A 24,245-nucleotide genomic window follows, 5' to 3' on the forward strand; every position below is an offset into this window, starting at 1 on the left:
ACACTCTCATTACATTAGTAACTCAAGAGTTGTTGTTAATTTTAGATACAGGTTACCATTGGGGGTAAAACTAATACACTCCTGGATTTTAAGTAGCCCCAAATTGGGAAGATATAAAACCTTTTAATTAATAGGATGTCTGGGGTTCTAGGAAGCCATCAGCTCTGCAAGACCTAGCAGACAGTGAAATCCTGTACAATTTTCTAGATGGTTCCCTCTGTTGGACAAAGCTTTTGGAAAAACTTCTACAAGTTTCCCTTAGTAAGCAGCAAACAAAGAAAAAGTATAGATAAACTGGTTCTCCCAATTCCTTTTAGACAAATGGCTTTAAGAATTATGGTCTAGAGATTAAATCAGTTTGAAGATTTGAACATGGCACTCCAACCAACTTCCTGGAGACAATGGGAGATGTCACAGTGCTTTAGCTGGTAAGGATTTACTACAAGAGAGAGGATTTTAAATACCACAAGGTCAGATGGCATATTCTACTTCCTGTTAGTAAATAGTCAACGAAAACTACTGTTTTCCACCTAATGGTGAATCTTCTTTCTGAAATGGAAAGGAAGGTTGCGAGTGCTGATAAAGCAGTCACTGATTGCAGGCTCTCCGAAGCCCGGGGAAAGGCTAGCATAGTCTCAAAGACACAAACAGTTCTTGAAAGGAAGAAACATTTCAGCCAAGCAAAGCAGATCCTGAAGTTAGAACCGAGGTAAATTTCCAATGAGAATTAAAGTCTTACTGTTGCTATTTTCCAACTCCGTGTCCTTCAAAACTCTTTTAGTGGAACGCTGAGGCCAGCAAACCAATGAGCCCAGAACCTGGAAAGTATCTTTGCAAGGCAAGGCCAGATGCCTCAGCTGCCCAGGAGGCTTGGCTTGGAGCCGTATGCTTCATTTTCTTCCATAGAGGAGGTGGTACCAAGCAGAGCAACGGTCTGGAAGAACTGAGTACAGGATATTCCTATCTGTGAAGTCCTCTTGTGGAAGCAGATCAGAATAAATCAGCTATTGGGACTGTAGAGCCCCCCACTCCCTTCTTCAACTCTTTCTTGTTCTGGTTGCATGGCAGTACCCAGCAGGAGCAAGGGCCATCCAAATCCTAGATTAAACTCCACAACAGAGGATACAAACATGGAGATTCACAATAAATGTGGACTGCTTAGGGAGATACAATGGGTTCATAAAGAGAATCAGAGGCTATGATCCAATTCAACATAATGAAAGAATAAAATTAAACCCATTGAAAACAGATAAAGGCAGGACCAGTATCAGCTTTCTCTCAAATGTTCATATTTATCTGTCCCCAGATCTCACTAAACCTTCCAGCCCTTGGGGCCATCAGACACTAGTGACCCTTAAAAGGAAAGAAGGACTGGTGAGTCTATGCATGTACTCTGGGGACAAGAGGACCTGGGCCAGCATCTTTTGTCTGTCAGTTATTGGTTGGGTAGATCTTGGATAGGTCACAGATTTGGGCAAAATATTCTGATCTCATTCAATTAGGAAGATGATGATGATGTCTTTGAGACACACAGTTTATCCTGGGTAAAACCAGAAGCCCAGAGTCTGGCACATGGTAAACACTCAAAGCAAATGAATAATACTGGCACCAATTCTGGAGTACCACAATACTCATTCTGACCTCAGACAATCCTATTAGGCAAATGGCAAACCCAAGGCTCCCTGAAAAGTCCTCTGTATATACAGTTTCACAGGTGATTTCCCACCACAAAGAACAAGCAGATACCCCAGTTATAGGCCATCAAATTTTCCAAGAAAGAGAGACAATGTTAAAATTACCTTTAAAAATGTTAAAAAGCTAGGGCTGGGAAAATGACTCAGCAAAGCACTTGCTGTGCATGCATGAGGACCCAAGTTTTGATCCCCAGAACCCGAGTAAAAAGCTGGACAAGGTAGCACATTATTGTAATCCCAGCACTGGGGAGACAGAGATGAGAAGATCCCCAGGGCTCTGTGTTCTAGCCTTCATCAATGAGCCCCAGGTCCCAGGGAAAGACCTACCTTAAAAAATAAGATAAACTGCTCCAGAAGAATGACACCCAAGGTTAACATCTAACTTCCACATTCATATGAATGTGAACACATAAACACAGAGAGACAGAGACAAAGAGAGACATACACACAGAGAAAGAAATACAGAGAGAGAGAGAGACATACACACAGAGAGAAAGAAATACACAGAGAGAGAGACATACATACAGAGAGAAAGAAATACACAAAGAGAGACATACAGAGAGAGAGACAGAGAGACATACACAAAGAGAGAAATACACAAAGAAAGACATACACACAGAGAGAAAGAAATACAGAGAGAGAGAGAGAGAGAGAGAGAGAGAGAGAGAGAGAGAGACATACACACAGAGAGAAAGAAATACACAAAGAGAGACATACAGAGAGAGAGAGAGAGAGAGAGACAGAGAGACAGAGAGACATACACAAAGAGAAATACACAAAGAAAGACATACACACAGAGAGAAAGAAATACACAAAGAGAGACATACAGAGAGAGAGAGAGAAATAGGCAGAGAGACATACACACAAAGAGAGAAATACACAGAGAGATACATACACACAGAGAGAAATATACAAAGAGAGAGACATACACAGAGAGAGAGAGAGAGAAATACACAAGGAGAGAGACATAAATACACACAGAGAGATATAACCACAGGAAAAGAGAGAGAAATACACACCGGGACATAAACACACAGAGAGCAAGAAATACACACTACAGAGACACACACAGAGAGAAAAACACATACATAGAGACATAACACACAGAGGGGGAGAGAAATACAGAGAAAGAGAGATGTAAACACAGATGGGAGGAAGGAGAGGAAGAGGTTGACTACTATCTGGGAAGTGTTTTACTTAATTATATTTTGGGGAGGGTTTGATAATTTTGTTCTTTATAGAAGAGTGAAGAAGCATTTTAAATCCATTAAGACCCCCTGGGTGATTTCAGCCGGCAAAAGGAAATGCCAAGGGGACTGTGGCCAGTTATTAAGGATAAGCTGGGAAAATGGAAAACTGTTCCATTAAATTAGTCCCCATCAGCTAGAATGAAGGCTGAGATGTTTGCCTGCTGTAGAATCATGGCTGAACCATCTATCTTTCTCTCTAACTTACTCATCAGAGACAAGCCTCAGGGCATTTTCCTTTCTCGGTGAAAAATGAGCTCATTCCCATAGTATAAATCTTCAAAGTCCTCATTAAGGACCCAACTGAGATAGTAGGGTTCTCGATAGTGTTAGTGTAGAGCTAAAGAGATGGGTAGCACCATTGATTTAGACACTAGAGCTCATGTAGAAGATTCCAACATGGGGCCAGAATATGAACCTCATGGATTGTGAAGCAAATTGCTCTCTTCCGCTCCACTAGGTTTTTAACTGGGGAAAGTTTATCTTAAGATGATATTTATTGTGTCAGGAGACATTTGGGCTGCTGTATCTGTGGACAGGGAAAACACTGGTATCTAGTGAGTGGAAAAGGCCAGACCCACCCTATAAGGCACTGGGAAACCCCATGCTAAAGAATTACACAGACCCAAATGTCCGTCGTGCTAAGATGAAGCAGCAGCAGGGATGGGATGGGAACACACCTGCACCATGTGAGGAGTTCCCACAATCCCTTAGGAATCTCAACACACACACACACACACACACACACACACACACACACACGCATGCACACACACACGCACGCGCACACACACACACACACACACACACACACACGCAAAGATTTTTTACAAGAGTCACAGCTTATTAAAAGCCGCTTTTCACATTAATTTTAAGTCTGGGTATTAAGAGAAAGAGCAACTCACAAAGAAAGTAAGTCATCCCCAAGTGTGGGTGTGGGCTTATCAAGAAGAAAATCACAATTAAGCACCTTAATATATATATATAAATTCTGATGGCTTTCAAGATACATCTTGAAAGGTTATTAAGAAAATTCTATCTCTTTCTCTCTGTGTCTATCTCTCTCTGTCTAGCTCTTTGTCTGTCTTTCTCTCTCTCTCTCTCTCTCTCTCTCTCTCTCTCTCTCTGTGTGTGTGTGTGTGTGTGTGTGTGATGTGTGTGTGTGTGTGTGTGTGTGTGTGTGTGTGTGTAAGAGACAGAGAGAGAGAGAGTTGGAGAGACAGAGAAAGACAGAGACTATAGCTCTGGGGGTACCTTGATTGGGATGATAACCTAATAAGTTAAAAACCAGGAGCCACTGGAGATTGTGTAATGCATATCTGGTGAGACTTCTAGAAAACTGCAGACCTATGGTGGGGAAAGGGCCTTGAGCAAGCATTAATTGTTCTGGAATTCCTGGTTCCCACCAGACTCCAAGGTGAGGGCCTCCTTTTCCTTCTCATGGCCTACAACTTCTATCTTTCTATTCTGCCTCAAAAGCAATCTTGCATTAGAGGAAGAGAGGAAGGATTGTCCACGGTAAAACTGTGTCATGGGCAATCCTTAAGAGAAATTGTAGAGTCTGCTTTATGGTTGTCATTTATGTAGGCCACCCCAAATGTACATTTGGGGACTACCATTAATGCTAGATAATATCCCTAAACTAATTTGGATGAGATCTGGTTGATAAGGGTTTAAAAGTATTTGTCTTTCCTTTTTTCATTTTAAAATAATTACCTCCCACCTCCTTCTAGCCCCTTAGGGAAAGAAAGAGGTTATTTATATTTACACCAGAATCTTCTCCCTGATTGAAAAAAAAATCACACCATTCAACATTAATCTAAATTTGTACTTTCGATGAATTTATGAAGATTCTGTGCACTAGAGTAGGTATATTATAGGCACGTGAACACACCCATACACATACATAGGCCCTCTCATACCAAGTTATAAACTAGAGTTCACCAATATTACATCTTTTCTATGTCACTGAACTTCAGCCTTTTCTTAAACTAAAACCCACCAAACCTACCACGTTGCCCTCACCCCTGCCTATTTATGTACCTTGCTGGCCCACATAACTGGTACCAGAATACTGTCACTGCTAATAAGAATTAGATGTTATAGTTGAACCTACAGAGCTGAAAATAACACTGATTCCAGAACAGTTTTCATCTTCTTGAGACAATGATCCTTAACTCCTTTGCTGCTGAGTGTGACCTCAAGGGACAGAAGCCTCCTGCCAAGTGTGTTCTCCTAAGTTTTCCCTTGACTTGTGCTCCAGAATGTGACAGAACATTCTAGAACTCTGCCTCCCTCCACTATCCTTTCTTGCTATCTACAGTGATAGGCAAGCCTGTTTGTGGGTCATCACTAGAAGATTACCATCAAATTCCCTGGGAGTTTCACATCATGCACCCCATCACACTCACTTCCCAGTCCTTCCATGTCCATGCCCAACCCTTGTGACCCTCTTCCAAACACACACACACACACACACACACACACACACACACACACACACACACACATCCAGTTTGTATTATCTATATACTCACTGGAGCACAGTCAAAAATTAGTCCTTCCACTCCCACATGCCTCCTTGCCAAAAGCCATAAACTGTGGAGAGCGACACTTCAGCATCCCCATCACATGTTTTAAGAGTTCTCTTTGGTGACTTCCTGTCTAGGTTGTTACCTTTTTATGAGTGAGGGTAGGTTGTCACAGAGGCCTTCCTTATTCCTCCCTCTCAACTATGTATCTACAGTCATCAATATCACAGCAAGATAGCCTCCTTGCTCTTCAGTCATCTGGAATACAGATCATGGGCCTCCATACAGTTTCTGATGACAGCACAGACCATGAACATGGTCCCTAGCTACAGTAGGACCATGGATCCAGACATGGTCTTTGGCAGCAGGACAGGTCCAGGCATTACCATGGCCTCAGGTGGCAGCAACGATCACCCTTTCTTAAGTGTTTGGAAGGGCCAAGAGGGTCCTCGGGTTTCAGGGTAGTAGATTTAGAGCAATGCATCATGGGTAAGCTGTGCCCAGACTCCTTTGCCTTAAAAGACAAATAAACATTTCTGTTGTATCCTTGTGTGGTGGGAAGGCTAAGGAAGAAAAAGAATGTCCCTTGGTTTTAGAAGAAATATCGGAAAGCTTGTTGTTCAGTCTAATAAAAGGAGATAGCTGACTCTTCCCAGAGGCCAAAGTCCACCTCAAAGAAAGAGTGGGATTCAGTCCAAACCAGATCTGGCTCTGCTAAAGCATCTTATCAAGTGGTGGTCATTGTTGCCCAGCAGAGCTGTAGCCCACAGCAAGGGAGGGAGAGGCTCCTCATTTCTAAACCCTACTTTGGAACATGGCACCAGGTCTGTTCAATCTCAAGTAATTATTCTTCCTTGCTAACTGCCCGGATTTCCCTCTTTGGGATGGCAGGTGAACTTTTTTCACTTAACTAGCAAGGTATACTAAAAGATCTCAAACTCCACATTGGCTTCAAGATGTAGTTTAAAACAGTGTATCGGACAGTAAACTTTTTTTTGGCTCATCTAGAAGCATAACAGGATTACTGGTTCAGATCTACACCAGGCCACTAACTTAACACGTGGCTTCAGTCTGGTGGCTTCACAGATGACAGGCTCGGTTTTCTTGGATGTGAAAAGAGTGAGTCACAAACACAATAATGTTTCCAAAAAAATGGATGCACGGGCCATCTGTATCTAAATTCCAAGGATGTTGATCATTCTGAAATTGTCCAGTAGAGCAACCCAAGAAATATGTCAATAGCATTTTCCCTATTTACAAATTTTTTCTGTCATCTTTGGAGATCGAACAGTGCATTAGCCTTTGGGGCCGAGTGACTATATCAGGACAATGGCCTCTCCTGGATGCCAAAACTCTTAAAGTTTAGTGGGAAGCCTCTCCGCTTGTCATAGTAAAGCTGATAGCCTGGGTATTGTCTAGACTTCAAAGCTAGCATGGGTGAGGGTAAGACAGATGTTTGTCACTAGAGCATATACCAGCCTGCCCGAAATGATTCAAAGATCTCAAAGACCAGCTAATTTTTGACAAATAGAAAAAAGAGACAATTTCCTGAAAAGTAGCTTATATGGCTTCCTGTTGACTGACACCAGTACATGCTAACACTTGCTTATCCCACCTTCTCTGCTCACAGAATTTGAATCCATTTATTAAAGCAATGTGGTTAGTCCCAACAGATGGTAGGTAATTCCTCTGCCTCTAAGGTTTTCAAATTCCAGCAAGCACCAGAATCTCCTGGAGAGCTTGGTAAACACAGATTACTGAGCTCCAAAACCTCCAAGAATATTCATGTCTAACACTTTTCTCGGATGGGGGGGGGTGCTGGTACAAGACTGTTGAGGGACACATCAAGAGTCGTTGTCCAAAGTCAATTCAATTGCCTTTTGCTGGAGGCTTGCCTTCCTAACCTCTCTTACAATTGGGAATGGTCAAGTGATCCATTTCTAGTTGATGAGACAAAAAAAAAAAAAAAGAAAAAATTATGCCCATGCATGTGCATATGTGCACACCTGCCTACACATATGCACACACTCATAAAATACACACATGCATCTCTATAAATGTAGTAACAGAGCTTACACCCTTCACAAAAATTAACTTAACATATATCACAGACTTAAATGTAAACTATGCAATTAAAAAGACACCTAGATAACAAAAGAGACCTAGCGGGCCTCAGGCAGGACTGACAATAACCTTTTGAATAAATACCAAAGGCACACACATAAAAGAAAGTGTTCAATATGACAGACTGTCTTAAATATTTTTCTGCTTTGCAAAAGATGTAGCTAAGAGAATAAATGGACGGGTTATACAGAATATTTTAGAAAGTCACATCTAATAAAGGGCTGTTATTCAGAATATTCAAACGTTTTAAAACTCAACAATAAAAAAAAAAACTTGACTTAGAAATGGGCCAAAGACATTAATAGAGAGCAGTTAGCTGTCAAACAAGTATATGAGAATATATCCCATGTCATATGTCATTGGGGGATGGCAAATTAAAACAGAGAGCTACCACGACACACTAGTTGGAATGTATGCAGACAACTCCAAATGCTGTCAAGTAAGTGAGGCAACAGAAGGGGGAAACTCCCATTGGTTCTTTATAGACATGCAAAATGGTTGTGAGCCTAGCCTTTGATGGCTGAGCCATCTCTCCAGCCCATGGTAGTGAGCCTAGCCTTTGATGGCTGAGCCATCTCTCCAGCCCATGGTAGTGGCTTGAGAAAACAGGCGGGAGTTTTCTTAACACAGAGCGTGTTCATAAATCCAGTGATCGTGTTCCCTGGTGTTTACCCAAAGGCACTGAAGCAGTAGTTCCAGAAGCTTTATTCATATTGCCTAAAGCAGGATGCAAACAAATGTCTTTCAGTTGGTAAATGGATCGATAAACCAGATTATCACTCAGAAAAAAAAAAAAAAGAAAGAAAATGGATTATCATTCAGCACTGAAGAGAAATGAGCTATTAAGTCATGAAAATTCCTGAAGAAAATACCTATTGAACTGCTAACAATTGCTTATCACTAACTGAAGGGAGCCAGTCTGAGAAGGTTCTATATTGTTTAACTCCAGTTCTACTGCGTCCAGAAAAGGCAAAACTATAATGGCAGGAGACAAAGATCAGTGCTTTCCATGGCTTAGGAGAAGGAATGAGGTGAACAGGCAGAACACAGGTGGCAAGGGCCAGGAAAGTGCTCTGTGTGACTCTATAATGGTGGGTCCATGTCATTGAACACTTGACCAAACACTGAATGTACAGCATTATGAGAGACAACCCTAATATAAATTATGGACCGAGAAGTAATTAAGCCCTAAAGCAGGTTCATCAAATGAAATAAAAATGCACCACTCTTGTAGAGGGTGCGTGCTTGCATGCGTGTGTGTGTGTGTGTGTGTGTGTGTGTGTGTTACATATATATATGCATATATGAATGGGAATACATATATATAGTAAATCTATATACTGTCCTTTCAATTTTGCTATAAATCTAAAACTGCTATAAAATGTCTTTGAGGGAGACATAAATAAATAAACAGATGTAATAACATTTTTAAGTGTCTCTTTTATCTTGCCTTAAATGTAGTTTTATGAAACCATGTTATCTGTTCCAACTGTAACCTTCTTCCAACCATGAGGTAACAAGCCTCTGGATGAAAAGCAGACACGCCAAGAAAGAACGAACTTGGATATGCTCGACACTGTGTGGCCGGCAGATCCCACTCAAAACAAGCTGCCTCCAGGCTTCTTGCCATATGAGGTAAATGAGTGTCCAAATTTTCAGCCACTGTTTGTCAGCATTCAGAAGGCTTTTGGGTTTTCCTGGCACCAGGATCAATGTTGTAGGACATGCTCTGACTCTCTATCCTCACTTTCCAACCTGACCAGGGTCTTAGCCTGATGGGCTTAGGCGAGCGCCTTCTGCTCAGGCCCTGCTTTTGCTGGTTGTGATGAGCTTGCTGTAACGAGATGAACTGGGTTGAGCTCTCCATAATGCAGTGAAGGTCAGTGGGGCAGACTGTCCTTGTGGAGAAGGTTTCTGCTACCAATGATACCACAACTCTGAGAATGTTGAAGACAGAATGTCTATGATGCCTCTAGAAGATAAATTACTCCAGGGCCCAGCCCCTGTGACACAGTGACCTATTAATCCCGTAACTGTGTGATATAATATGGCTGGCCTTTAAGACAGATTATGCTCACAGGCTTGATCTAATCTCTGAGCCATCAAAAGCAGAAAGCTTTCACCCCAGCTTGGCCAGAATGGAAGCCAGGGCTATCCAAAGTGTCAGGAGGATCTAGTACATCCTTGGTTTTGAAGCTGAAGAGGCCTATGTGGCAAAGCATTTGGATGAAACTAGGAAAATGGCTCTGTGTTAGTTTGAATGTAATTGACCCCCCATCATCTCATAGGGAGTGGCACTATTAGGAAGTGTGGCTTTGTTGGAGTGGGTATGGCCTTGTTGGAGGAAGTGTGTCACTGTAGGGGCAGGCTTTGAGGTTTCCTATGCTTAGGATACCGCCAAGTGTCTCAGTAGACTTCCTGTAGCCTGCATATCAAGATGTAGCCAACACCACATCTGCCCACATGCTGCCATGCTCCCCGCAACAATGATAATGGACTGAATCTCTGAAACTGTAATCAAGCCACCCCAATTAAATATTTTCTTTATAAGAGTTGCTGTGATCATGGTGTATCTTCACAGCATAAAAACCCTAATGAAGGCAGGCGCCTACTTGAAAACCAGAAATAGGGTTTTCTGTCCTACAACCACAAAGAACTGTGTTTGTAGCTGTTTCCTCCAGAGGGAAACGTTGCCTTGTGGAGGAATCAGAGAGGATCACAAGACTCATGAAACTCCCAATATTTGTGAGGACCCTGCTGAGGTTTAATAATCAGTAAGTAACTCCTGGGAAGGGACTCCTCAATAGTCTGGCAGCCTGCAAGCTGTGCAGGGTGGGGCTCCACTGTGCAGCCTTTGCGAGTTGGCACCCTTAGTAGGGTAGGGGTTTTGGTAAATGCAGCTGCCTGAATCACTCATGCTTCTTGAAGTAATCCTTCATGCACTCTCATGTAAGCAACCCCACTGGTCGCTCAGTTAGGCTTAGATGGAATTACTACTTTGCTTTAGCATTGCTTTCTAGGATGGATAGAAAGAGTACCCACCCCAGGAAAAACAATGCAATAAGTATTGTTTTCTTTTCCAAATGTGAATGCACTTGGAAGCAGGTTCTCCCTCAACCCTGGAGCCTCATCTGGCCCAGCACCTTGACTTTGGCCTTGTTGATACCCTGACCATATAAGACATATCTGCCTCACTTTCCTGAATAACTTCCTGTCTTTGATGGTTCTGCAAGGACCTGAGAGGGCTATCAGCATAAAAGTGAACTGTGTAAGTGTCCAGGCTCGGCCCCAGAGTCTACTGAAGGACCTTCTGGAAACAGCTTAAAAGAGGGGAATAGCATGCTCCCACTTGTAGTCTAAACTACATTACAGGAGAGTGCACTCCCAATTTGGTAGGCATACAGTAAAATGACTGCAATCTCTCCCCTCATGTAGAATAAAATGACTAAGGGGAATTTGAAAGCTGAAATCCAACCCTTTCTTCTGTGACCAAGGAAACTGAAACCCAGGGGAGCTACCAAAAAAAGGGAAATGCAAAATCAGTCATTTCTCCATGGGAATGCTCTAAGAACATTCCTGTTTCTACTGAGTGTTCAGCCACTACATCCATTTTTTTTTTCTAACTCAAAGGGCTGTGCAGATGGCTAAGAAACTCCTCCAAGGAGTTCAAAACAGCTCTTTTGGAGACAAAGCCACTGTGTCTGAGATAAGAAGACCTAAACATTTGAGAAACTGAGCACTATGGTTTCCATGGTGACCAATGAGGAGACAGGTGCACATTCTAATGAGGCTGGCTAGCCAGCCAGCACCCAGGGAGCAAAGGCTGTGGGACATTCCAGAAAAACTCACACATACACAAAATCTGAATGAATAGCTAGCCTGCCAGCAAATTCTCCTCTTAGGAATAACAGCTCTGAGCTCTACATTTCTGGTCCTGGGCCAAGTTCTTGCCTACCCATTATTTCATTTAACCATCATCAAAACTTTCTAAAGTTGATTTGTGCTCTGCTGGCTTTTACTGATGAAGAAATGGAGGCAGCTTCCTAGGACTGCTGGGTTTATGAATGTGACTGTGACCCAACCATGTATCTTGTTCCTTTCATCTGCTAATAAACCTCTTATACTGCCCAAGGAGCTCCCCTACGTCAGGTAAAGAAAAGTAGAACCTAGAGTTTGGGGGCAATCTGAGAGCCCCTATCTCCAAGGATGTAGCATGCACTGATTTAGAGCTCACCACTCACCCATTGTTATACATTCTAAAAAAGTTTTCAATATGTCGTTGTGAACAATTATATCATCAGAGGATGGAGAGCCAGCTTGGTCTGTAAAATGTCTGGCACACAAGCATGAGGACTCAAGTACTATCCCCCAGCATCCATGTAGAAAGCTGGCATAGTAACAGACATATATGATCCCAGTACTGTGGGGGAGCAGAGACAGAAGGGTCCCTGGGATTTGCTGGCAGACCCACCCAATTAAATCAGTGAGCTCTGGGTTCAGTGAAAGACACTGACTCAAGAAAATATGGTGAGGATCAACCAAGGTAGACACCTGACATTGACAACTGGCCTACACACACACACACACACACACACACACACGCACGCACGCACGCACGCGCGCGCACACACACACACACAAACAAACAAAACTATGTAGTTAAGTTACCATAAGAAAGAATTCTCCAATGAAGGACAGAAAGACTTGAGAATGACATCGAAACTGAGTAAGAGCACAGAAATGGCTAAGCTGCCCATAGTTTTGTGAAGTCAAATGAATAAGGATGAGTTAAAGGGCATTGGCAACCTTAGACCACTCACATCCATCCTACATGCCCGCTACAGAGGTCAAACATATCATCATTAGAAAATAAACTCCTCAAGTAGATGTTCTTAAGAGGAAAATACATACTAAGGTAATAACAATGCTCCACACCTTAGCATAAAGTAGAGCATTGGCATCCTGTTGGTGAGGGAATGCTCAGCATCAAATGGCAGAACAAGGAGGATCCATGAAGCCAGAGACACAAAGCACAGGGACAGAGAAGTTCAGAATCCAGGGTCTCCTGGAGACACTACAAGAATAAAACAAGTGAAAGGATTCTAATCATGAAACAGATGGGTTTGGATTTCTCTACATCATTTAAAAAACAGTAAGGACACCATCTCCCATCTTTTTCATTTGTTAAGTAAGAGAGTGTAAGAGTGTGTGTATGTGTGTGTGTGTGTGTGTGTGTGTGTGTGTGTGTGCACGCTTGTGCACACCCTCATGTACATGTGAATATATCTCATAGGTGGAGGTCAAAAGGTAATTTGTAAGAGTCGGTTCTCTCTTTCCACCATATATGTCCTGGAAATTGAACTCAGCTTGTGGCCCCACTGAACCGTCCAGCCTGCTTACCATCTTCCATCTTTCAGGGGAACTAAGCTATGGTTTAAATGTGATAGGTGTAGGCTAATGGGATCTTAAAAGGCGGGGCCTTTAAAGAGTTTAAGTCGTGAGGGCCCCTCCTTCACCAATGAGGTAAAAGCCCCTGTAAAAGAGTCATCCTGGCCGGGCAGTGGTGGCACACACCTTTGATCCCAGCTCTTGGGAGGCAGAGGCAGGCACATCTCTGTGAGTTCAAGGCCAGCCTGGGCTACAGAGTGAGTTCCAGGACAGGTGCAAAGCTACACAGACAAACCCTGTCTTGAAAAAACAAAAAAAAAAAAAAGAGTCATCCTGCCGTGTCAAGCCCTTCTTCCTTCCCATCCATCCACCATATGAGGTCTTAGCACCCTTCTCTCTAGAGGTCATGGTGACAATCTCACCTTGAAAGGGGAACACAGCCTCTCACTAGGCACATGAACCTTGATCCTATACATCCAGTCTCCAACCTGCGGGAAATAAGTGTCTGCTGTTTGTATGCCTTCTTGCTTCAGGCCTTTCATGACAGCAGCATAAACAGACTAAGACATTGAGTGTGCCTCACCTCTTTTTGGGAAATTTGCGTTGGTAATCCATACGTAACCATCTCTGACCCTGTCAATACCACTACAAGGCAGGAAGTTATTCAAGACATAAAGTACCATTTAGGTACAGTGGTCTTTCTACCATCGGCCAAAAGAGCAAGCGCAAGCATAGCATTAACCTCTTTCATTCAGACAGAGCCCTTGCTGCTGCCTCGAAACCCTGTTAGGCCAAAGACAATCAATTGGCAGGGAGGGTTTAAATCAGTGCAGTACTCACTCGGAAAACCTTTTCCACTCTTGCAATGCTTTTGCCAAAGATGGTTCCAAGTTGGTCTCCAATTCCAGCCAATAAGAAACCAAAGAGAGGGATCCCAAAGATGGCATATAAAATACAAAAGATTTTGCCTCCTTCGGTGCTTGGAGCAATATTCCCATACCCTGGGGAGAAAGAGTAGAGGAAGAAAGAGGGAAAGCAGTGAGGTGGCAGAGAAAATAGAGCATCAACCACACAGAATCTTCAGAATTCATGTTCGCCAAAGCCCTTTACAACTCCAAACAGTGTCCCCTTGCATCTCTCCCTACAAATTGTCTCTGTGTTTCTGAGAACTTAATACGTTGAAGAAATGTGTGGTCACCCTGAGTTGCATTTCTGATGGAAAAGTGATACTTTGCTCTTCAGACACATCATACATTGTGGGCATGATTGAGTGGCACAGAAAGCTTCACCTTTCCCTCTGTAGACAGAAGCTGCTTGTTACAGTTCTGTCCCATAAGCATCCTCTTTGCCTGGACTGGATGCATCCAACATGTGCTCTCACAGAATAATAGGTGCTGAATGTTAAAGAGAAAATATGGTCTACTGCAAACTCAGAAGGGTCAAAGAACTTGTCTTTCCCTAACCTGGGAAGCCTTCTACTGGGGAAAAATGAGTAAACAAGGACTCTGCGTCTCTTTCCCCCATGGACAGTGAAGTCCGGCTGTGTCCAACTCTCTTTACTAGAAATGGCACACAATCCCTGGCTCTTGTATCTCCACCCACTACCCTTGCACCCAGAGCAATCAGAGCTAAATAAATGTTTGTAGATAGAATAGATGCTTGAACACAAAAGATTCCATCTGTAGTCAGGTCAATTAAAATGAGTTTCACATAGTATTGTTGTTTGAAAATATGAACATCTTCATTCTTAAGAGTTTTGCAATTATGTAAGTAATTCAGGTATACTGAGTGTTGGACTTTGTGGTGGTTTGGAAGAAAGTGGCCCCCATAGGCCCGTAGGGACTGGCACTATTAAGAGGTGTGGCCTTTTTGGAAGTGTGTCACTGGATGCAGGCTTTTGTGGTCTCAGATGCTCAAGCTAGGTTTAATGTGGCAAGATTCTTCTTGCTGCCTAAGGATCCAGATGTAGAATTCTTAGCTCCTTCTCCAGCACCATGGCTGTCTGCATGCCATGCTTCCTACTATGATGATCATGGACTAAACCTCTAAAACTGTAAGCCAGCCCAAATTACTTGTTTTCCTTTATATGAGTTGCTGTGGTCACAGTATCTCTACATAGCAATAGAAACCCTAACAAAGACAGGCTTGTTCCATATAAATGGGGCTGGTGAGAGTATTACTGGAAGAAGCAGGCTTATAATAGTAGTACAATTTACATAGGATGAAAGCCTCAAGTAATTGATAGTCATTTTCTTGTCAACTAGCATTACACTCTTACAATAGCCATTTAACATTCTCCCTAGTTCAGGCAGTTCAAGTGGGGCCTGTTTCTGAATCCATGCAATGGGTGAGGTATTAGTCCATGGCTGAGACACATTAGAGAACATGGCACAGAAAAGAACAATGTTCTCAGCATGGCCAAAAAAGAAAAAATATGTTCTTGGTCATCCGTGATTTATGTTCCCATGGGCCTGCAGAGCTAGCTGTTAGATTCTGCCTTGGGGATGAGTCACTTGGCTATTTTCCTTAACAATTTTCTGTTCAGAGTCATTCAAACCTCTTACCACAAATTATTTAAATTGCACTTTCCGTTTCTTAGATGAGTGTGCAGGCAAGACTTCCTAATCTTATTTTCTTTTGCTCTCTATCATGTTGATTTAAATGTGCAACAAAGCTCCTGGGACTTTTTCTCTACCCTTTCAGGAGCTTGGACAAAATGATCCTGCCAAGTATACTCACCTAGAATAATCCGATTTTCACTGACTTATTCTGTTAGAATGAGAATAAACCCGATTCTGCAGCTTCACATTACAGGAGCTTAAGGCAAGCCTTGGAAACATTCTAGAAACGTGTAGAGATACTAACCACTTTAGCTTGACTGTCTCACAACAGCCTCATTTCAGGGAATACAGGTTTTCTTTTATCCTTCTCAGAAAGATATTGCAAGCATGGGCAAACTGAAGTATTGAGACTACTGAGTATGCATTTGTTAATCTACACAAGCTCTGCACATGTTCTCCAGTGTGCTCACAGAGCATGCTGGCATCACCCTAGAAGCACTAGCAAAAAGCAAGGGGGGTTCATATCCACCTCATAATACCTCACTGTCCTTAGACCCATGGAATCTCTCCAAGTCTTCTGGTATTAGAAACATTCAAGAAAAAATGTGAACAAAAAGAGTATTTAGTGGTAGCAGTAGCAGAACTGATTCACAGACCAGAATACCACAGTAAAATAAAATTAAAGTTCTCAAGCTAGGGTGTTAATAAGGCAATATTCAACTATATCATGTATGTATGTATGTATAAATGCATTTAGTTAACACAGTGTGTGTGTGTATATATACCTTTAGCTGGGTTAGCTCAATGTCTTAAGTGGATCCATGGTCATGGTGGCTGGGTAAACATGGTGCCTCTTAGGCAGCAAAATACCAGTGAGGCTGAGAACTAAAGGAGATAGCTCACCTGCTGCTCAAAAAGAACTAACTTGGCACATCAGAACTAGGCACATGGACAGGAAAGGCAGCCCATAATTCCCTCTATCTACCAGCTGCTTCTCACTCTAAGTCAAGGATGACAGTGAGAACATTGAGAAACAACAAGGTTGTGTCAGCAGAGGACCAGATGGGTCTCGGTTCTGATCACCCCTAAGTAGAAAACATCTCCAAGTCCTTAAAGAAAAAACTAGTGTTTAAAGACAGTCCTGAGACATAAAGAACTTCCTTATGTGCCAAAATGCCCAACTGTAACTGTGGAACCAGCCTGGTCTGTGCTTGCAGGGATGTTCTGTTGCATGCATGAACTGTGTGAGTCAATGGGTCCTCACACTTAGAAAGGTCCAATGTAGGGGGCCAGAAAGTCTTTGTGCATACAGATACGCATTGGGGAAGCCAGAAAAAGTTAAGCACATAACTTGTTTCTTCAGTGGAATGAGGTGCTTAGCTATTCCTCCTGGAATGCTGGGAATGGATGTTAGTTTACAACCTGATGATCCTTTGTTGTCTGATGAGCCAGGCTCTGACCCTATCTCCTGCAATTTAAGCTTTACTTATCCCAAACCTAAATCTTGAACATGTCTTCTAGATCATAAAACTCATCCTCATGAGTGATGTCCCTTGAACTTTACAACTAGGTAACTTTTATGTTATCTTAGGGCCAGGCCAATCCTGACACTCACAGGCACTATGTTTACCTCAATTATTCTCCCTAGACCCTAAATCTTGGGCATACTATATCTGAGTCAATAGTACCCATCTTTGTCTAAAGAAAAAGCCAGATGTATTTTGTAAAGAATAGCAATGTAAACATGTCTTAAACTTATTGTGTACTTGGGGCTGAGTTAATTGTTACCAGGAAGCTTTTTTTTTTTTTTTTCCTCAAAACTGTTCTGTGTTTAAATATGGCTGGAGTAAATGTTCTGGTGTCAGACTCTTGAAGTCCTGGGCTAGCAATGGCTGCCTGAACTGAACCAAATTTCACTCTTCCCTCAGCCATACCGTTTCTCTGACAGTTGTAAGCCTGAAGGGACCTTCCACAGTTCTGGGCTTGATTAAATGTCCTGTTGCTCCCATGTTGATATTCTTAATTACTTGTTAATCATGAACCATGTGTTTCTATTTTGAACCAAGTCCTGCTGGTCCCAGCCAATGACATTAGGTGAATGACACTATGCTCCACTGCTTACTTATTGCGGCATAATGGCATAAAAGTTTGACTTTTTCAGGTCTCATTCTCACCATTAGTAATAATGTGATCATTTCCTGCCTTTCTGGAAATGATGATCTGTGGAAAAGCTTCTACATACAGGTGCAAACATCATCCCACTAGCTGCTATGGATCTACCAGCAGAGGCAATAATCAAAGGCAAAGGGGAGCTTCTCATATCAGAATGAGATGTGAAGAAATAAACAGGTGTAAGGCACCCTGGATCAATACTAGTCTTCCTTCTGGTCAGGCTACTGGTTTGGAAAGGTTCCTAAATGTATTTATTTTGTGGCATGAGTATTCCCAGATGCCCATAGGAGACTAGTTCCAGGAGTCCCTGCAGATAACAGAGTTCATGGGTATTCCATTCTCTTATATAAACACCATATTTGTATATAAACTTAAACACTTCCTTCCATATAATCTAAACCCTAATTCAATGCAAATGTATGTAAATCTCTGTTAGACTGTATTGTTTAAGGGATGATGAAATGGAAAAACAGTGCAATGTGCATACATTTTTGTTTGAATACTTTCAATCCATAATTGGTTGACTCTATGATATGAAAGCACAGGTACAGAAGGCTAATGGTACAAGCATAATCTCCGTATGTATCAGCACATGAAAGACTCTTTTAAAAAGTGTATTGACATGGAGTAATAGGGCCACTTTTCAGAAAATGCCATTGCTACACACATAACTTCATGCTGCTCATGATAGTCTTTCTGGAAAATGATTTTGCACGCCCTTAAAAGCTCCATGCCCTTTGACAGAGCAACTTCATTGGACCTTTTCCAAGGAAACAACCAACTTCCTGCATAAAGGTTTTAACTGTGATGTTAAGAGCACACATCTTAATCCCTCTACAACATGTGACTACAGTATGGATAGTGAGCCCAAAGGGGGCCATCAAAGATGGGCCTTGCCAAGAACTGCGAAGCTGTAACATTGCTAATAAGGGAAATGTGAACAATATTAGCTCACAAACTATATGACCTGGAGCAAGCAGACCAGGATATGAACTGCACAGTTAATGAGATAAAGCTTCCCAGGATAACTGTTCCACTTCCCTGACTGCTGAAGAGTGGACAACTTTTCAGGGACAGCTGAAGAATGACCAGCCTTGAGATTATTTACAAGCCTTGTTGCAAGCCTTGCAATGAATGTACCATAAGCACTTGGCTTTTTTAAATTTGGCAGTTTGTTTTCTCACCTTGTTGCTCCTCACATTGTATCAAGCTATTTTTTTTAAACTTCTCTAGCTATATGGCTTTGTTTGTTTGTTTGTTTGTTTGTTTGTGTTTTGTTTTTGTTTGTTTGTTTGTTTGTTTTTCGAGACAGGGTTTCTCTGTAGCTTTGGAGCCTGTCCTGGAACTCGCTCTGTAGACCAGGCTGGCCTTGAACTCACAGAGATCCACCTGCCTCTGCCTCAAAGAGAGTGCTGGGATTACAGGCGTGTGCCACCACCACCTGGTGCTATATGGCTTTAAAAAGATCCTCTACTCTAGAATTAAATTTTATTCGGCTAAATAGTACCCAACTTATAATTCATTATGTCTCAGTTAAGAGAAAGAAAGGGGAAAGTCAAATTTACTAAGCTGCATAGAACAAGGACCCAACCTGCTGTAGACTTTGAGTGGTGGGTTATATTTTTGTTTGTTTTTGTTTGCATACTGTCTTTGTAGCAGTTGCCTGTTGGTAACCAATCTTTGTGATTTGGAGTAAAGGTACTCGTCCTATGCACAATTGGTCAGACACAGTGGCCAGTCGCTGTCTACAGAGGAAACAGCCAAGACAAGGACACATGAACCCAGAGGCTCATCCAACATGTAGCTCTGCCTAAGACTTGAATCAAGAGCATGTGACCCAAAGATGGCAGCCACAGTGGCCAGAAGAGTCAGGCACTGATTGTGAGGTCAAAGGATATTTATGGACCCTCTACGAACTCTCTTCTACCTGTGCACATTGGTGAGGAATGTCTAGATTACAGAAAATCCAGTGCAGACCAACTTAAGCATAAACAATGGGAAATCCCACTGACCCAAGAAAAACATTTAATAAATATTTAATATTTTTCTTAGTATTTTGTAAGTAGCTCCATTCAGAGCTCACAGGGCATGAGTAGGAACCACTTACCTCTAGCCCTTTACTTACACGAGTAGTGTTAGTTCAACTCTAAACAGTCTAACCCACCAAGGGAAGACAGCAAGGGGTATTACAGTAGCTTGGTCTTCCCTCTCCAGGTTTACCACAGTAAGAAAGTGAGGAAGCCATTCCCTCCAGAGTTCAAGCAAAATCCCAGGAAGTTCTTTTCAGCTATCTTTGAACTGATAACTCTGGCCATAGACTGAAGTTCTTTTTATAGATTATGTCATTCTTCTCCAGAGCCTAGGGGTCATGAGTGCAGAATGGGGGTCATGAGTGGAAAAGGGAGATTGGATATACTGTTGTTGAGACAGAGATGAATTTTTTTAAAATGTAGGAGTGATGGGTGGCTGGAAAACCAAGTAAGTACCATTAGTAAATACCATTTTATTGAAAATCATGCCAATACTTCAGAGTCCAGCATAGATATTGCTATTTCAATGCATCAAACAAAACCCTGATTTAGCAATTTCATGCAACAAGGAAGTGAACAAATTTTTCCCAATCTATTATTTGTAATATCCTTTAATATCCTCATGGATCCAATACTGACACTTGAGAGTATTTTCCAAAGTATACCCTTCGAAATGGCCAAGTCTCTCCCAACTTTAATTATTTTGCAAATCCTTTAAAAATGCCTGATGCCTTTCTTTATTCTAATAACCAGACTGTCAAACACATTCTAGCCTAACAGCATTCTTATCTGATGGATGACTGCAATGTCCTTGGGTTGACTGAGGCTCATAGTGCTTGAGGGTCTAGGCCACATGCTTTCTCTGCTGGGCATAGTGAGTCTGAATTCTGGTGGCCTCACTAATCCAGAAGTCACAGAGGCTTTTGGGTGCAGACCTACATGTATAATGGACACTTGGAACTCTGAAAATAGCTGGTATTAATGAATTTAAGAATTGCAAATGTAAAATAGCTTGTCATCTAACTAGATTAAGAAAGTTGGTGGTTAATTTTATGTGATTATTTGACTGGGTTATGAATACCTAGAAAACTGGTAAAGCATTATTACTGTAAAATGTCTGTAAAAATATTTCTAGATGTTTCCACAGGGCATTGTCGTGTGAGTTGAGGAACTAAGTGTGGAAGATCCATCATCAGTGTCGGCAAGATCATTGGCTGAGAGCTTGTATAGAACAAAAGGGGAAAGGCATGGAAAAGATCTCTCTCTCTCTCTCTCTCTCTCTCTCTCTCTCTCTCTCTCTCTCTCCCCACCCACCCACCCACCCCGACTCTGGCTGTCTCTCCCACACATAGGCATATAAAGCTCAGATATATTTTGCTTCTTCTACCCTTCAACATCAGAACTCCAACCAACCTCTCTGGCCTGTATTTATACAGGATTTATACAACTGGCCTTGTGGATTTTCAGCCCTTTGGCCTCAGTCTGAAAGTTTTACCATCAACATCCCTGGATCTGAAACCTTTGAACTTGGACTAAACCATCTAAAAGCACTCCATGGATTCCATTGCAAGTAGCCTGCCAAATGGATCTGTTTTGGGCCCATGATTGCAGAAGCTACTTCCCCTGCCCCGTGTCTATGCACATATCCTCACACTTCTGCTTCCCTGAAGACCTCAACTAATACAAGTCTCAGTAAGAATGACAATTGTCTTTCATTCCGAATGTTTGTGTCTCATATAACTTTCTTGATTTCACTAGTGTAGAAGAACATAGACCTTATGATTAGATATTACAACAAAAACAAAAATGTATGCCTCTAAAACAACCCTTAGCCTCTAAAGCATGCGCCAATAAGAAGTTGACTGCCCACACTGTAAAGCAAAGTTAAGAGATTTTCTAAAGGAGTAGCAGGGCCTCAGAGAGAATCAGAGTAGAAAGATCCTCCCAGGAAGGTTAAAGCCACCTCACAATCTCCTCCTGCCACCATCTTCCAAGTTCTAGAACCTCAGCTGTGCACCCTCACCTCCAAATTCTCCAAGAGCCGCTCCTAACTTCTGAGGGTGATTTCCAGCCAGACAAGTGACAAGAGGGAGCTAATATCATCCAATGATTAATAAACTAATAAAAAGAAGAGATGCACCGACACTTTGACAGGTTAACACAGAGCAAGTATGAAGACGGGGGATAGAGACCAGACTGTAAATCCTTTACTCTTGCCTCCTATGTAGAATGGGTGCTGCTTGGAACATGCAAAAGGAAACAGAGATGCTGGACAAGCTTAATAACTCACTCTGTGAACTAGGTAAGGGCTCATGGTTATTATTTAAAGCTGACAACTCACAAAATAGAAGCCACACTCATCATTTTAAGGCAAGCATTGAAAAGATGGTGTCAGCTAAATTGTGTGGTGGAGAAAGAGGGGAAAGGGGATGTCATCACTCATAATCAGGGTCTAGGCATACTGACTAACGACTAGAGCATCGAGGAGGTTATTATATACTATTATAAACAAAAACTCACAGTACCTGAGCATCAGAAAACATTTTTTAAAAATGCGTGAAATAAGGTTGGCACTGTCACTGGATAGAAGTCATGATGGTTTTTATCTGAGGGTCAGCTGCAAAGAACATGCCCCAAAGTCAGCTTCAGGCAGATACCCAGCTTTTACGTAATTAAACTATCCTAGGAAGATAGAAACAAAGGAAATGGAGCCATCTGCAAGTAGAATGGGAAGGGAGGAAGAGGCCAATGCTTCCACTTGCACAGTGGGAAGCTGAAAAACAATCCCTAAAACTGAAAGTGCTAGAAGTAGCAATACCAGTTTGGTATTGAAAATCACAGACATGGGTATTGAAACCATCAGACAAAGAGATGCAAGATATTTTCTCTGGAACAATTAAAAAAAAAATTGAAAGGGGAAAAGGGTGTGTTTTTTCCCCACACCCAACTTCGTAGAACATTTTCATACCACAATATATAATTCGACCAAGAAGTACAATCTTGGAAATGGAATCTGAGCACAACAGAACAATCTGAGTTCAATTGGTCAATCTACACATTTTACTCATGCCTTGGCATTAGGCTCCTTCAGTTAAAACGCTTTACATTCTGAAGTCTTCGCCATGCTTTGGTTTTTACTGGAAGCACCCACAACAGCTGTGTTCACTTGACCAAGTAGGGAGAACCTGGCCCCACGTCTTAAGAAGACAAATTCTGTCTAACCGTTCCTCAGAAGGGCCCGCAGAGGAAAAACTATTAGTAAATGAATGGATACCTATGGTTGTGATGACAGTCCCCGCAAAGAAAAAGGCACTTCCGAGGTCCCAGTGACTGCTGCTGTTGGAAGAGTTTCCTACTGGGCTGACTCCTGCATTGTCAGCATCTAGCGCATGCTGCAAAGAGAAAAAAGCACAAGAATAGGTTAGAAGGAATGTTTTAAGCTCCTGATACATTGCTGTACTGCTCACAAACCTGCAAGGATCTAGACACCGCCGGTGAAGCAGAAGAAAGGACGTGCATCAAGGGGCCGATACACCATGAAGATCAGAAGATGGCTTTTAAGTAGGAGAAAAGCTTAAGATTTAGAGTATTTACATAAAAGTTTAGATAAATTTATATAAAACTTACAGGAGTGGGTGGCCTCAGTTATACAAAATGCACATACTCCGTGTGTACAGATAGATGTCTAGCAGAATATTCACCCACAGTGGTCGTTTGATTTCTGGAAAGGTGGGTTATAGGTTACCTTTACACTCGCCTTCTTTCTCTGTTGTCAAAGTGCTTTTCACTGAGTTTCCTCCGATAGCACAGGAGTTTGAAACTCAGGCACCAGATCAGACCAGCTTCGTTCTGCCTGTCATTACTCCCAGAATCTTACATACTTTGTCTCAACCTCTCTAAGCCTAATTAACTTATTTGCAAATTGAGGGTGAGACCTTCACTTGCATAGCTATAAGGACTTAATGAAGTGCTCCCTTTAAAATTCTTAGCTCTTGCCTGTCTTTGTTAGGGTTTACCAAAGGCAACCATGTAATTCAGGGACATGGTTGTTCCAATGTATGAACGTCATAAAGTGAACGGACACAAACAAAAATCACTATAATATCAATAAGTTTACTGGGGCCACCATCATGGATGTGGCCCGTTTTTGACTGAACTGCTATACATACGTAGCTATAGCATCACTTTCATAAGCACCATTGCACACGCTCACCCTCACACACAACTACTACTTTTTTATTACATTGTTGAAATTGTATTTGGGGGGAGGAGGTGTGCAGGTACCACCGTGCACACGTGGAGTTCAGAGAATGGCTTGAGGGAGTCAGGTCCCTCCTTCCAGCAGGCAGGTTCTGGTGAAGGAACTCAGATCATCAGGATTGGCAGGAAGCCCCTATTACCCCAGAAGCCACCTCACCAGTCCTTCCTTCCTCTTTTAATCAGCCTGAATGACTCCTCAGTGACCACTGGAATCCATACTCTGTCTTGATATGGCCAC

The 24,245-nt window shown here is 42.1% G+C and overlaps 1 protein-coding gene across 1 annotated transcript in view; it reads right to left on the reverse strand.

Annotated features, from left to right (window-relative positions):
• Positions 1-24,245, reverse strand: part of Kcnk10 (potassium two pore domain channel subfamily K member 10) — a 136,025-nt gene that overhangs the window by 38,622 nt on the left and 73,158 nt on the right. The window contains exons 3-4 of the mRNA XM_036206528.1: positions 23,022-23,139; positions 13,825-13,985 (exon numbers count right to left, since the gene is read on the reverse strand). Of these exons, the coding sequence (XP_036062421.1) occupies positions 13,825-13,985; positions 23,022-23,139 (279 nt within the window). The remainder of the gene's footprint in view (positions 1-13,824; positions 13,986-23,021; positions 23,140-24,245) is intronic.

Source organism: Onychomys torridus, chromosome 14, assembly GCF_903995425.1.
Source record: "Onychomys torridus chromosome 14, mOncTor1.1, whole genome shotgun sequence".
Taxonomy (NCBI): domain Eukaryota; kingdom Metazoa; phylum Chordata; class Mammalia; order Rodentia; family Cricetidae; genus Onychomys; species Onychomys torridus.